This window comes from Osmerus eperlanus, chromosome 5 (assembly GCF_963692335.1).
Source record: "Osmerus eperlanus chromosome 5, fOsmEpe2.1, whole genome shotgun sequence".
Taxonomy (NCBI): Eukaryota; Metazoa; Chordata; class Actinopteri; order Osmeriformes; family Osmeridae; genus Osmerus; species Osmerus eperlanus.
This window is the reverse complement of record NC_085022.1, coordinates 11,087,346-11,103,561: the sequence shown is the minus strand read 5'-3', so window position 1 is coordinate 11,103,561 and position 16,216 is coordinate 11,087,346. Positions and strand designations below refer to the sequence as shown.

General features: G+C 44.6%; 1 protein-coding gene across 1 annotated transcript in view; it reads right to left on the bottom strand.

Annotated features, from left to right (window-relative positions):
• Window positions 1–3,134: 3,134 nt before the first annotated feature.
• Window positions 3,135–16,216, bottom strand: part of tln2b (talin 2b) — an 86,676-nt gene continuing 73,594 nt past the window's right edge. The window contains exons 46-57 of the mRNA XM_062461590.1: window positions 15,969–16,152; window positions 13,564–13,689; window positions 12,355–12,471; window positions 11,457–11,642; window positions 10,969–11,076; window positions 10,770–10,875; window positions 9,551–9,675; window positions 7,424–7,549; window positions 7,253–7,315; window positions 6,601–6,783; window positions 6,353–6,478; window positions 3,135–5,471 (exon numbers count right to left, since the gene is read on the bottom strand). Of these exons, the coding sequence (XP_062317574.1) occupies window positions 5,343–5,471; window positions 6,353–6,478; window positions 6,601–6,783; window positions 7,253–7,315; window positions 7,424–7,549; window positions 9,551–9,675; window positions 10,770–10,875; window positions 10,969–11,076; window positions 11,457–11,642; window positions 12,355–12,471; window positions 13,564–13,689; window positions 15,969–16,152 (1,579 nt within the window). The 3' untranslated portion in view covers window positions 3,135–5,342. The remainder of the gene's footprint in view (window positions 5,472–6,352; window positions 6,479–6,600; window positions 6,784–7,252; window positions 7,316–7,423; window positions 7,550–9,550; window positions 9,676–10,769; window positions 10,876–10,968; window positions 11,077–11,456; window positions 11,643–12,354; window positions 12,472–13,563; window positions 13,690–15,968; window positions 16,153–16,216) is intronic.

Sequence of the window (16,216 nt, the reverse complement as noted above, 5' to 3'; positions counted from 1 at the left end):
ACAAGGAACCCAGACATAATACTTCCATATGGGGCCCAAGAGAAAATCTCCTAGATATAAATTATTTTGAACTCTGCTAGCCTAACAAATATGGTAAAACGTGGGACATTGGGACGCGGGACACAAGCAACCTAAAGCTTTCAAATATCACACAAAATCTTCAATTAAATGTGTGCAGCTGGACTGGGGTGGAAGGATATACAACTAGAGTGCAATTGATATAAGGTGGTCAAACAATTGGCCAAAGAAGCTTTAATATCTCAAAGCCCTGTGAAACAGAAAATACCAACTAATTTAACATGTGCCAAGCATGGACATAAATAAACATCTGCATGTTAAAGAGATTGTGGGATGGCGACAAGGCAAGAACCCATTTCCCGGTGTGTTGGAATGTGATGGAAGTTTAGTGAGTTAAAGCCAGGGAGTGAGCCTCTCATTGATGGCCTAAAATAGGCATGTGTACCAGAGAAGAAGACTCTCTTCTTCAAGGCCCTCTCTGACCCATCAGCTGCTGACACCTGGGTTTATCTTAAGGAGGAATACCTCTCAAAACAGATTCCATTTGGTCCACACAAGAGGAGAGAATGTGTTTAAAGGTCATTCATCTTCTGAAGGCTCACTTTAACACAGTTCTCATTCACTCTGATAGTGTGCAGAGTGGCTAACATGTTGCTGTATCCAGGAAGATATAACTTCTTATCAATACACACAAGAACAGTACAGGAGGCAGGTAAAGAGGGAACACTCCCAGATTAAGAAAAAAAATCCACACAAGCTGTAAAAATATCACAGCCTTTTTATTATTTAATTTTTGCGCCTGTACTGTAACTTGACTTTGGGGATGAAGTTCAAATAAACCACCAGTCTACCATGAGCTGTGGGCTGTGGTTAACGAAACATCCGACAGAAAAGACCAGAAACTAAACATGGACTCCATGGCCTCTTACTGTAGAAGAATACTGGTTTTCGTTCTCTCATGTATTATATGAATTTGAGATTTGTTCTTGTCAAAACGTTTTGACCATTTGTTTTAATGGAAACTTCACTTTCCCTCACTCAGTTCCTATAGAACCTTGAATTGCATCTCTAGGGCCTCCACATGTTTAAAAGGCCTCAAACCAAACCAAAAAATACAATTTCTTTGACATTTCGAAACATTTTTCCAAATCCTGCTTCCTCTCCCTCCTTGTACTGTTGGTGGAGTAAAAACAGATCCTTCTGGCTCAGGGCAGTGCAACTTCACTGTGAGTATAGTGTAGATGAGAAAAAAGCATGATGCTAGCTGAATCTTTTCCAACAGCAGTCTTACTTATCTTGGACTGGTTTCCCAGACAAACAAAAAAAAGACACAAAAAAACGAGAAAGCCAGACAGGACCCATTCAGACAATGTTTTTCCTTCTTTCCCAACAATGTAGTCTGTTTGTGCTGTCTTATAAACTACTGCCATCTATTTAGTCTAGTAATAGAACTGTAAAAGCAATACCCAGCAGACCAATACAGAATGATGTATCCTGCCATTCAAAGTGCATGATTAACAGCATCATAACAGAACTTTCTGAAACGTGTTTGAGGAAATGACTTACTCAGACGCCTTGTTCCCAGTTGTTGTTATCAAATGAAGTTTAATTTGTGAAACATAACTGAACTACCCCATTTAAGCAGGGAACTATCAACAAGAGCTAACTCTTGACATACCACACATTTTAAGGGTTAAGTGGTTGTGCACTTTCTCCCCAAGTATTTGCACACTGATAAATTTGACCTACGTGCAAAAAAGTCCAAAGCTGACCTATCGTCAGCCAATTCAGCCATGGCTTGGCTTCAGACCAGTGAACATGAGCATGGAACAAATCAAGGAGTAAATAGCTGCCAGGCTGTGGGGATTAGGCCTGGCACAAGCCACAGTCCTGCTAATAAAACTACTCCACAGTTAATGTAACACATTCTGGAGGTCATGGTTCCCTGCTATGGGTACCCCCAATGCAGGATGTCCTGTGAGCCTCTCAGAACTTAATGACATACACCCTCATGTAAGAGATCAGACATCAAACCTACAGCCCACAAGGTGCAGCTGGTCTCCATCCATGAATGAGCAGGACAAGGGTGAGTGGACAGGAACTCTCTCTTATGAGACAATCCTCTCTATGCTTCCATCCTGGCCTCTGATAGACTTGATCTAGGCTCTAAGATAAGAAAGTCAGCAAAGCAGGCAGGGAAGGTGTTTGTAAAGAAGTAAACAATCACATTAGAACCATGATGGTATTCAAGTTGTTCTTGATTGTTGGAAACTTGATTGAGGCTGTATTACTATGGATTACTAATGAGACTGCAAATATGGGGTTGATGACAATATGATGATGTACAGTACTGTGGTACATAATGTACTATGTAAAATATTCCCTGGGGTTTTTTGATAGCCCTTTGGAAAAAGTTCACCAACCAACATCCTTTTCTTTCTTTGGTGTGTGCTGGAATGGCACTCCCTGCTGAACACATGGCTTCAGTTTCCCCCTCCACTGTGTGGCCGGGCCTCACATGAGACCCAAACACTCAAACGCCAAATATGGTGTTCATTAGGCAGCGGCCTTTGTATATTGTGCTGGCCACCTCTCACCACCCCAGTCTGCCCACTGAACTGTAAAAATACAAGTTTCAAACCGGACCATTTGTCACCTGAGAAGTAGGTACAGTAGGTTCATGCACCGAGTATCTGTTTTGAATAATGAACTTAACAGTACATTGTTTCTGGATAAAAAAAATGTCCTTTGTTTTTTTTTACAATAAGAGAACATCAATCCGCGAGACAGATTTGATTTATTTTTAAAATGTTATCAACAACAGACAACCTATATGTCAGTTTAAACTATGGCATAAAGTATGTCTGCTTTCAAACACCTTATCAGTGCATAGTACAAGGTCTGTTCTGAGAAGCAGGGAAATAATGCCATATTTGGTCTGACTCACTTTGAAATGACTGCCTTCCACTGCAACATTTTTCTTTAAACGCCCTTATCATCACACTGAACAGTATTACAGGGACATCTAGTGGAAAGAATGTGACTCATTATTCTCTGATATAGTAATATTATATTCTGTTAATTTAGTCATAGGCACACAAAAAAAAAAAAAAAAATGCTTGTTTCAAACTTTTATTTTTGGTGAATACAAAAAATACCTTTGTGACCAGATAAATATACATACAGCTTCAAATCATAATGAAACAAATGTGTTAAAGAAAGCACAACACTTATTTGAATAACAGAGCTAGTCAGTTTCCTTTTCCAGTTAATACTAAATTGCTTAGACGATATGAATCTCAGGATAGTAAAAACATCATTTATAGTGGTTTAACAATGAAACAAGGAAGCTTTTCCATTCTAGTTTTTTTGAATGACTCGTCAAATGAATTTCAAGGCAGCACAAGTCCAATATTTTTTTTTAACTTCAATAGCAACCTGCCACATGCTCATGGTATGCAGTGTAGTGTGTGTTAATCTTCCTCGACAGTCTAAACCTAATGTATCCATGGATGCCCTTCACATACCAGCATATGGTAATGGGTGGCAGGCAGATGGGCTACCAGCCAAGGCAGTACATGGCATAGGACTAGGTGATGAATTAGACTGGCAACATGTTCTGATCCAGAATGACAAGGCTCGGACACAGCCTTATGCTGTTCTCACAGCAGACTCAAGTAAGGCACTAGTACACAATGCAGACCAGAGACGGAGGGTGGAGGTGTTGGAGTCGACACACTGAGAGATACAGCTGGTACCTTACCTATGATACCAATATAATAACAAACCGTTCTCTTACTGACAGCTAGAAGCAAATTCTTTAGTGTTCCTACATGGATGAACGTGGAAGGCATTACCTGCGCTCCTCAGTGCATAAGGGTACCAGCAATCAGTGCATTCAAAAGACTTCTATTGGGGTAGGGCTCCGCATATTATTTTGAAGTCTGATTTATCGACTTAATGTTCACGTATTGCTATCGTCATCATGAAAATTAAGAGGAAGGAGTATTCCTTGTTAATGAAACACCACCATGTATGCTAACAAGACTTGAGGTGCTGCTCACGTATGGAGGACCTCCCTAACAAAATCTGGACATTGTCAATTAGAATGCAATTGAAACACAAAGACAAGGAAGAACAAACACGACAAAGAATGTAAACAAAGCTTCCTCGTGCAGCCTGGAAAGTGTTTGAGGGAGGGAGGCCTACTGGAATAACAGGCTGACAAGCAAAGAGATGGGCCTGGAGTTAGACCCCCAGATTTAAGAGAACCACTTTTCACCTGACTACTCCTGACAAATGATGGTTTAGATAAGGACATCAGCTGAAAGTCCATCAAATGGAAGGCAGTGTTAAATCTTTTTACATGCGGGCTAATTATTACTTTAAGAACTATTACTCTAAAATATACTTTGACTGACGTCACCTCATCAGCTACTACTGTAGCTTTACCATTCACTCAGATTAGAACCATTCACCGGCACTGGTTTCATGTTGAGCAAAACTCTTAAAACATCCCTTTAACTAACCCGATGCTCATACTAATACTAACATAACACAAGTGCCTCCGCATACTAATCTATTGGTTAGTAGCTTCATTGATATGTATAGCTATAATGGTGCATGCAAGCCAATGATAAAATGATGCATTGAAAAAAACTTCCATAATTCAATAAGCACTGTTTTTTTGAGGTACTTACCTACAATATGGATTTTTATGTCCGTTTGAGAGTAAACGTTTGCACAATTAAAACAGCCTTCATGACATTCAGATATCTTTATATGAACATTTTATGCATTCAGAACTTTAGCAATTATTGGGTCCAGTAATGCTCATTAAACATTACATATATTTGTATATAGTTACTGTATAGATGAACAAAATGTTTATGAGAACAGCGAACTGCATGAATCCTGTAAGTATAGGATCTGTACAAGACACTGTTTAGACTTCATATTCACAGAATGTCCTGCATAGACATCTAGAACCAGCTGGAACTTTAACAGTTACAGTAAAACGTCAATGCCATTCTGAGACAAGTACACACACACACACACACACACACACACACACACACACACACACACACACACACACACACACACACACACACACACACACACACACACACACACACACACACACACACACACACACACACACACAGCTACACTTTTGAACACAGGCACTAGACCTTCTCATTAAGCTGACATGGAGTGCTGTTTAAATCCTGTCTACATGTGAGAGAAGCAGCCAATCACATAAGTCTGCCTCTATCTCTGATGGTTCCAGTCAAAAGTAAACTTCTTGCCTGTTCAAGCAATCAGCTCTCGTCCTCCCTGAGTTCGGTGGGCAGGAACTTGTACTGCTGCTGTCTGATCTGAGCCAGCTTCTTCCGGGCCTCCTCCAGCTCTCTCTCCTTCCTTAACATCTCCTCCTGAGCGGCAATGATCTGAGGAGAAGGGGGGAAGGGAAGTAGGGAGGGGAGAAGAAGGGAAAGGAGATGAAGGAAGGAAAGGAGGAGTGGGGAAGGGAGGGGAAGAAAGCAGAAGAGGGGATGGAAGAAGAGGGGAGGGAGGGGATAAAAGCAGAGGAGAGGATGGAAGAAGAGGGGAGGGAGGGGAGGAATGAAGAGAAGAGGAAAAGGGAGAGGAGGGGAAGGGAATATTATTTTTGTTACCAGGAATGTACTCATAAAAATATACTCTTCTCTTTCATTTTCAAGCTTTTAAGACATATTTTAAAGAACCTTTATTTATGTCCTGTTCTTGAAAACCTATAATTTCCACAACTGTAACTGTATGTGGTGACAAATTGAATGTATTCAATGTAAATATGCAGTGAATAGTTATTTATTCTTTAGTGAAAAGCTTTTGTAATTTGACAGATGCCGACAAGTACAAAGTAGACACATACTCGCACACCCATAGGGGGACTGGAGTCAGTTTCTCCAGATTAAAACAAAGAATCCTGAGGAGCAGAGAAGCGCCTCAAGCTTTGAGTAAGTAGACATTCATCCACTGTAATTACATTACATTTGACTGTGCATGAAAAGGATGGGGATAAGTACTTTGCTGGGACTGAAGAATGCGAAAACATCTTCGAAGGGTTTGATGTTTGGGGCCACTGTGGATGCCTGGTTAACCACAGCTGAGAAACACATCTGAAGTGCTATTTATCTAGGGCCTACCACCATTTTGGAATCATGCAGAGACTAGAATAGAAAAGGTTTGCGTACAAAAGCAAGGCCTTTTTTTTAAGGCTCTTTATGGTACACTACAGACCATAACAGTTATGTTCATTGGCAGGTCACTTATAAAAAAGAGATGTTACCTGAGCAATGCCACCCACAAACTTGGTCTTGACCACCACACTGTCATCCTCAGCCTTATCGAAAGCTGCCTTCTGTGCTGCCTTAACCAGATTGTCTGATGCCCGCTTTACTGCGTTTCCAGCAGCCTTCCCAGCAGGGAGAGAGAGATGGAGGGAGAGAGACCTCTATATTAATACCATGACTGAATATAGGGCAGGGGTGAGGCCCCGGGGCTGGTGTGGGGGTCAATGTCAAGCAGGGTCGTCACCTGTAGCCTCCTCATGGATTCCGAATCCTGGTCAGCCTTCACTTTACAGGCCACCAGGAGCTGAGCGGTGGAGGCTGCCACCTGCTTTGCAGAGCAAATTAGTTTCTCCTCGCTGGCATGGCCCTGAACGGAGGCGTTGGCCGCCTCACACAGATTACTGGTGGCTGCAGCCACCATCCTGGCCTGTAGGAGGGAATACTTGATTATCTGCTGCATTTACTCAAGGCACTATTTTGTACGTCGCTTTGGACACGGGGGATGGGGGTTGACACAACTGCCCTAATCCTTGGAAAATTATGATTTGTCCCCTCCAATAAATCACTGTAAACATAACCAAGTAATTCCAATATGAATAATATATAATTAAGGCACTTGTGCCGATTATAGATTATTATATATAAAGTTTAACGTAGTCTGTGTGTTACAGCACAACTTTGATGTTTCCCCCCCAGGAACTGCTCATGAGAAAATGTCTAAGTAATTGTGCACCCCAAAGTTGATATCAGGGGGACACAAAGTTGATTTTTGCCCCTGGCCTTGGATAAAAGTGACTGCTAAATGAATACATGTAAATGTACAAGACACCTCTCAGCGCCAACTTGGGAGCCGGCACTAGCATTTTCTGTCAAACTAAAAAGTGAGGGTAACTCACCGCAGATATAAGACCCTGGGACCACTGGCCATCATCCACAGCATTGGCCAAATTGGAGCCCACCTATACAAGAAACAAGCAGAGATGCCCTACAGTGGAACTGCACCCAGACACAGTGCAGCTGTTAATGTGATGTCATCATTATGCAACAGTGTGAGGACTTGGACTAACCTTGCCCTGTGCAACCAGCTCCCTCTGTGCTGCCGAGGCAGACTTGACCAGGGCACTGGTGGCAGCGGCGATGGACTTGGCAGCCTCCAAGATCTGTTCCTCAAAGTCCAGAGTCTCATCTGCTTGCTTGAAGGAGAAACCATACACACAAACATCAAACTACCATCATGGAGAATCATGTCAATTACAGGAATAATGATGTTGGAATCTTCCAAAAATCATCACAAAAAGTGCCGACCTTTGAGCTAAAAAAGCCTGTTGACCCATCCAGCTAGGGCTGCACAATTAATCAAATTTTAATCACAATCACGATTTTGGCTTCCCACAATCAAATTTGCGTGATTGAGCGATATTTCAAATGTGTCATTCCGTTCATAGTATCAAATTATTATTATTTTTGCTTCCTAAAACATATTTACACAATGTAAAATAGTGTTTTATTTATTTTGATTTATTCTTTAAGGAGATGCACTTAATTTTGGTGAATATGACCTATTTTATTTTGATGCACATATTTGTACATTAGCAGGAATGTAGCACAATATGGATGTGAAAACAGTTATAATTAGCCTATGGGACAATAACATTTGTTTTAGATAAAAATACAAAATAATCGTGATTATCATTTTGGCCATAATCGTGCAGCCCTACATCCAGCCTTTACAACATACAGATGACAACCTATTGAGAGTCAACCTAAATCGGGTTCAGCGTCACCCCTCGCCTCAGTCAACCACACATAGCAGTCAGTGACAACGGATCAGATCATGCCACACCACCACCAACATACAAGGCACACGTGGCTGGAGACAGGGCGGGACACTGTAGGAATATGTTTGATATATAGTTGGACTGAATAACAACCTAATATATCAAACATATCAGACAGAGGCCTGCAGAGAAGGGTTCCAGGTCTACAACGTCTCAAGAAGATGGGGGAAGGAGGAGAGTGATGCATGCTGGGAAGGGGAGAGGCTCTTCTATGGGGTTAGGGGTATGCACAGGGGGACTGAGAGACAGGGAAGGATGGAAGCGGGAGGAGAGGGAGAACAAGAGGAGTTTGATTAGATAGGCATTCACAGACTCTGATCATTGACAGAAACATCTAGAAGACCTATACTACTGGACATGGCTCTACGAATGATGAACTGCAATTAAACTAGATGCTTTTAGTCTAGTTTAATCATGCTACAGTCCAACAGTACATGTTGCTAGGAAATCATCCTGCCTATTACGTGTAAAATAAGGAAAGTCTTGAGGTAGGAGAGACAAACTAAAGACATACAGGATGCAGCATATCATCAGATCACTAGGGGGCGTAAAGAAGCAAAGCTACATCTTCATTCCACTCACAAGCAGTGAGCCTTGCTTCAATATGTCTAACAGAGGATCAAGAAAAGGGGATTTCCAGCCATGTTCAGTTCTTGTTGAAGCTGGAGAGAGGGACTATGTCTGAGCAGTATTACAACCAGTTTATCAAAACTGTGACGACCACAACAAGGAGAAGTTGCTATCCAGCAAAACAATATTGCACATAATTCAGTAAGAAATTCCACACACCACTTCAACCTCATGGTATTTTATCAGTATTCATATACCACATTAAATGCTTTAAAAAAAGAGTCTGTTTCACTTCAATCTAAAAACAAAGGAATAATGTAATAAAATGAAGGAAATAGGTTCAACAAGACGAATGACCTCTGCCTCAACTAGGGGTGCAGACAGATCATCACAAATTTGAACACACTCCAACATAAGCTTAAAGACCAGGCTATGTAATTGCGTCTCCTGGCAACATGCCTCAAAAATGATCTCTAAAAAAACAAACCAGATTACTCCCTTGATGAAATTTTCCAATGACCATACATTGAGAAAACATTCAAAAAATCATTAGGTACACTCCCTAAGTCTCTCTCTCTCTGTTGACAGTATGACTGGTACAGTTTCAGTGTTCCCCCCTCTACTTTTCCACTCGTCACTAAAGCTAAGAGCAACTCTTCCTCTGTAGCACACAGTATTGACATCCTGTTTCCTTGATCTGTCACTGGGTGGGTTCTCCAGGCTCAGGTTTGATTAGTGAGGCCAAGGAAAGAGGGAAGGAGGGAGGGCTGAGAGGAAGACTCCTACCTTGGGCTTGGCTCTGGGCTTCAGCTGCTCCAGTTTCTTGGCTGCAGCCTCGATGGAGGCAGCAGCTCCCAGTAGCTCAGTCTCAGCGATCACGGTGGGGTCCTCGGGGTCCACCCAGTCTGATCCTAGAACACACCCAGGAAGAGACATCACTCAACTAGTCACAACGACACCCGCACACACCAGGCTCCAGTTACATTCTTTCCCCTGACCCCTAGAACTGAACGGATATTACAGCACATACCGATTGTAGTTGTAACATATTGCATTATTGTAGCAGCCAACATAGTATGGAATACACTGTCAAAATCACAGCTGACACCACAAGATCATTAGAACACCAGCGCTACTGCGCTAGTTATCCACATGGCGGATTGCCTGTGTAGTGACTGTAACGCCTCAAAGTTAAGTAAGGTTAAATGAAAGAAAACAAGAAATGCACTTTTGATGGATCATTGTCACTCTTTATAGGTTTTAAATTGGTCATAAAAGGGGGCTTTTGGGAAACAGCTTGGAGAAGCAGATGGAAAGATGTTTTTGGTGGATTATGTTAAACCCTAGGGATATCTGCCAGGGCCCCACCGCCCCCTCCCACCACCCCTCCCATCCCCACACACTTCTCACCCCCCCCCCCCCTGTGCCTATGAAAGGTGATCTCCAAAAACAAAACACACAATCATCTCCCACTTACTTCCATCTGAGGCCAGAGAGAAAGAAAAAGAAAGAGAAAAACAAGGGGCATTAGAGAGGTGAACTGGATAGCCCCAGTGGGTCTCAGACTACACTCTGAAATTCAATTCGCACCCAAATGCTATATATTACTGCTGTCCAAAACTCCTTCAGGCAACATTCCAGGCATATGTGGGAACCTTCACTATGGTCATTTGGCCAATTTACACTGAAAATAACTCTACGGTACATTATCAATATACAGAAGTGACTCTCATGAACAGTGTTTTGTCCTGGACAGTTTTCTGTGGCATATTCACTTACAGGTATTACCCATTCAAAAGCAGATTAGTCCATAACATACTATAAATCAGCATCCCCAAATTATTCTAGCTGTGAACATGCATTTAATAAGACATTTGGAAATGAATTGTTTGGTGAAGTGTTCTATACAATGTGCTGCTCTGCATGAAGGTCTGTGTGTCTGTGTGTTTGGGGGGGTTGGGGGGGGGGTGTATGTGCAAGGTCCTTGTATGTGAAGGGGCCTTACCCTTCATGGCCTCGGCAGTCTGGATCAGCTCTGTCACACACCCTGCTACACGCTTGGAGTGTATTGCCAGCTGCTGCTTCTGCTCCACAGTGGGCTTTAAGAGCACCTGGAGACACACACACACACTCTCACCTCAGCATGGCTCCAAACTATGTGTTTATCCCTGGATTCAACACCATCATTGTGTGTATTCTCTCACCTGCAGCACCTCCTCCAGCAGGGCTAGGTAACATGCGGTGCACTCTGACCCATAGCGCAGAGCCTTGTTCCTCACCTCCTCACTCACCTCAGGGTGACTGGTTGCTTGCTGGGGAGAACAGACCATGCAAAAAAAAACAGTCCGTTAAACACCGGAGGCAAGTTCAGCCCCGAGGAGGCTTTCTGCCTGGCGCCTTTCAATCCTTCACAGCACCTTGGGGAGCCATCTGACAAATGTAATATCAGTAAATATCACAGCAGTATAAGTACGAAAATAAAATCGATCAACTCTTTATCCTTCTCATGCCAAGAGCCATCTGTCAGTGATGTAATAGATGACTTTGTAACTAAGGCTCCACACTCGTAATATTCCAGGGTTAGTGAGCTACTCTGCCCCGGCACCAGTAACACCCTGCAGCCCTACAGTCTGTTGTCCTGCCCTGTCCTGGTGCTGTGGCCCTGGATTTGCCGCTCTGGCAGGATTAGCACCTTGCAGGTGGTCAGCATGTCGGCGATGGCTTTGCGGCTCAGGTTGGCGGTGGAGATAACGTCTTCCTGCTGGGCAGAGTTTCCCGCCGCAACCGCCTTGGCCGTTGCTGTGGTGATGCCCTTTGTCATTCGGATGAACTCCTCGGGCGTGGTGGACTTGTCAGGGACGTCCTTGGAATGGAACATCTGTGAACGTGCGGGGGGGGAAGGGAGGGGAGAGGGGTGGAGGAAGGGGAGGGAGGGGGGTGAAGGGAGGAAGGGAGGAGGGAGGGAAGGGGGAAGGGAAAAAAGGAAAGAGGGAGGAGGGAAGGGAATGATGAAGGGATGGAGGGAAGGGAGGAGACTTGGTGAGACCGTTCAGACAGATATCAGGGCTGTGCCACTGCTGAACCGTTACTAAACAGCATTGAACCAAATGGAGGGAGCCAGAGTGGGGGAACATAGCCATTGTGAGAATCAACAAGCGAGGTTTACATGTTTCCCAGTGTTATTGATGCCCCTGTAATGGGGAGTTAAGTGTGCTGTGTTTGCTCTGGTGTGTTCCTATGCCTGTGCAAAGCCTGCTGTGGTCCTGGAGGGACTCTGATAAGGATTAGCAGCAAATCACAAGGAAAACAAGCTGATGAAAACTTCTCCTCTGCTCCACTGACCACCCCCCCCTCCCCACCACATTTCTTGCACCACAGCCCCATGATAAGACAGTGAGAAGTACAGCAGGGCTTGTTTGGGATGAGCAGGAGAGGGCGATGAGGGTTGAACCAAAACCAGTGTGTAAAAACCTCTCCTCAAACGGTTAAGACAGAGCATTAGAGTCAGTTGCGACCAGCTACAAAGCCCTGTGCGTCCTCTCCAGCGACTCACAAGGGATGGAACAGTTGAGCCTGTCTGGGGATCTTACCGTCAACTCCTGCTTGATACACTCGATGGTGGCCTCCAGCGCCCTGGTCCCGCGAGTGGCTTCATCCTCTACCGCCTTCACTGTCTTCAGCAGCGACGTCACATTGGTCACCATGACCTGTCACACACACGGAAGAAGAGGGGGAGGGTAGAGAGGGGGAGATTTATGTAATATAATATTTATAGAAAATGAGAAGTGTTAAGGACAAACAGAGAGAGAGAACAGGCCAAAAGATGGTGCTATCTACCCCGACAAGTATATACCAGGATGGGCTAGCTAGACCGCCTAGTGCAACTGCTGTAGTTTTACCAACAATGTATAACATGGTAGTAAGTCGTCATAGTTCTAATGCTTAGCACCTGCCATACACAGCCCTGGATCAGGGGGCAGATTGTGTCAAGCAGAGCTGAGCATATTTCAGCAACGTTATCACCAGGGGTTTGAAAGTGTGTCCCAAATGGTGGTCACCATATGTCTGGAGGAATGAGAATAATCTGTCAACATATGCAGGTTTCATGGGTGGTCCTACCTCCACTGAAGGAGTGAGTAAAAAAAGCCTTATGCAGTGTAACAGAAGAGTAATGCATGTTCAGTGAAAAGAGGGAGGTAGCTGGACCGAAAAAAGCCTTTGAAGCTCTCACCCTGGAGTGCATTTGATGGTGGGAGTAGAGCCCAGCCAGAAAGGGCTTCAATCAGCGCTCACATCGAGGGTTAGGGCAGGGGGACTTGTGAGGTATCCTGCCATGACTGGGCTCCAGGCAGGATCATGGCAGCTCATGGCAGGTGAACTGTACACAGAGTGTGACTATGTATAGGGACGTGGACAGTGAGTGGCAGTAGAAAGGACAGGTTTAGCTGTGCTTTGGAAAACACCAGTCAGCTGCTGACCCGAGCATCTGACAGATAAGGAGCCTGTCCAGTCAAGCGCACATACACGCATGTGCACGCACAAACACACACACACAAACTCTGATACCAATCTCAATGACTGGGACAATGGCACATAGGGAGGCAGAAAGAGTGCCAAACTCAAACACAGCGATAAGAAGTGTCATTTCCTGTTAGAGACGGAACACTACTCTGGGCTGTAGAGATTGTGGTACTGCAACACTCCCAGCTGGGAAGCTGTGACAGAACAGACTGCCCCTGCATATCTCTGAGACGTATCTGTGTGGGCCCAGCCCTTTATGCTGGCTCCATAAACCTTACCTTGGCAGCGCTCTTCAGTTGGTACATGGATGGATCATCTGCTGGCTTGCCTGAAGCACACTTGGTGGCGCCAATGAGCTCAGCTAAAGCCTTGGCCACATCCCTCACCGCATTTATCAGAACCACCTGGGGACAGAGATAGGGGAGAGGGATAGGGGGAGGGAGATAGGGGAGAGAGATAGGGGAGGTATAGGGGGGAGGGGGGGTGTGGGAATGTGCTCAAAATGAATGGAGTGGTTTCAGTTCTCGTTTGTCTTATCGTGTCTACCTGTGTCTTGTTTGATTCTTTGTATTTAGGTTCCTGTTTTGTGTGCAGTCTTTGGCTGTGTCTACTACCGCGCACTTTACTAAGTACACTGCAATACAGTGCACTGCAATACAGTGCACTTACATCTGTAGTGCACTCCGTCGGTGAGTAGTGCTGTCTCAAATGGAACACTTAAGTTAACCACTTGGTGGGAAGTGACGGACGCAAATCTGATTGTGACACCCGCGAATCTAAGGCGGATCTGCTCGCGAGTCATTTCGTCCGCCATTATTTTAGAAATGAAATGAAAAGCTGCCGAAAGGGCTCCTCCTCTTCCGCTACGTAGCCAATATGGCGCCCGTTTAGGGCGAGAAGTGTCCATTGTTGTACACAGCATTTTTTGACCGTTTGCAGTGCGTCATCCGGGTACTTTCAGTGCACTGAATTCTGCTGGTTCTGTCAGTGTAAGCGCCCTAAGCACTGAAAGTCAGTGCTCGAAGTGCACAAGTGCACGGTAGTAGACACAGCCTTTGTCTTGTCCTTACCCTTGTTACTGTGAGTATCCTGTCTGTTTCCCCATTATCAAGAAAAAAACCTTGTTTTGATGTTCTACTTCTCCTGCGTTTGGGTCGTACCCCTCCACACACCTAGCCTGGCTCTGCCCTCCTACGTATTTCCGTTCAATTTTGATTGAGCGGAAGTACTAATTGTGAAGGAGTTGGCTAAGGCGAACGATAGCGATTGGTTATGGCAGATCAGAGTGGCTCTGGGCAGATCCAATAGTTTTAAACTTCAACAGAGTACCTGCCTTCAAGGAAGTTAATGCTTGTCAATGGAGCGATCCCAGACCCTCTGTACAAATGACATGTACGAGGGTCTGGTTAGGACCAGGCTACCACACACCGTAAAAAAAATATAATTAGAAACATGGTCTTTTGCATGTTAATGCTTGCAATGCAGTGAAGAAAACTATATGACAACAATGTTTAATGTAAGAGGTCCCTCTAACGGTACAAGTGGTCCCAACTTGCCTCCCCCCCAGTTGAAATGGTCTAGAACCTCCCCTAATTTGGAGACATATACATATATGTTGTAGCAAACCAGGGGAAACAGACCAGCCAATCCGGCACAGAGGACGGGTCCATAGGCTTAGGCCACGTTTACACATAGCCGGGTATTTACACAAACAAATATTTCTGCCCCTCCGTTTTCAAAAATAACGTCGTACACACAATCGTTTTCAAAAATGTTTCTGTTTACACGAACCCGCATAAATACGCCCCCGAGCGCCATCATAACTATGCCAAACCTGTAGGCGGCAGTGTAACGATAAGGATAAAGCCATGCAAACCAATCAGAATTCTCTAAATCTTCGCCTCTGCTCCTCGATATAAAAATCAGTTGTGTTTGTAAATACAAACAGGCCAAAAGGGTTTGCATTAACTCATAAATGAGCACTATCGTAACAGCATCCATGATCAGTAAGCCAACTAACTGTAAACATAGGACGCACTGCGTCCTACGCTAGTAACCTAGTGCACACGCAAACACAAAAACTGAGTTTTCAGAAATCTACACTTTGGCCGGAGTTTTTAGAAATGATCGTTTTCCGTGATAAAACCTCAGTTTTCGGGTAAATGAAAGGCCAAACCGCATGAAAATATATGCGTTTTTCCTACCTGTAAACGGGGCCTTAGATTAGGGGAAGTGATAGAATGAGTCTATCTGCCTGTTGAAATGCTAGCCACTTGGCACATGGCACTGGTCACACCTGCAGCCCATCAGGTGATCAGGGGAGGGTATAAAGGGAGCCAGTCCAAGGCCGCATGGAAAAGCAAAGGACCAGGGAGACAACCCTGGAGGAGCGTTGTTCAGCAAAGAGACTGTCTGGAAAAGACTGACCACTCGTTCTGCTTTTAACCCCCACAGGACCACACCCCATGAAGGCCAACAGACCACTGACGGGAAGAATCCTGATTTAAAGTTTGTCCCACTACCCTTACCCTGAGATCTGTTATTAAAGGACAATTTATGTTAACGCCAAATGTCTCTGAGTCCTATTTCATTGTGAATCAGGCCTTCAAGTCCCCTGGGTTGCTACAATGTGATTAACCTTCCAGTGTTCCATCCAGGACTGAGCCCATCTGGGTGTCCTTACCTGGGTCTCAGGGTCATCGGAGCCCATGCTGGTGGCCCCCAGTTTGACCACATCAGTGAGCTGGGTGATGGTCTTCGCGGAGGACTTGGCGGCCTGGGCCAGTCTCTCCTGACTGGAGGCTGCCCCTGCCACCAGCAGCTTGGTGTCCTCCACCAGAGCCTTGGCTGTCTTTAGGATGCTCTCCCTGTGGACACACCACACACTCTCCCTCAGACACACACACGCGTGCATTCTACATACTGCCCTGC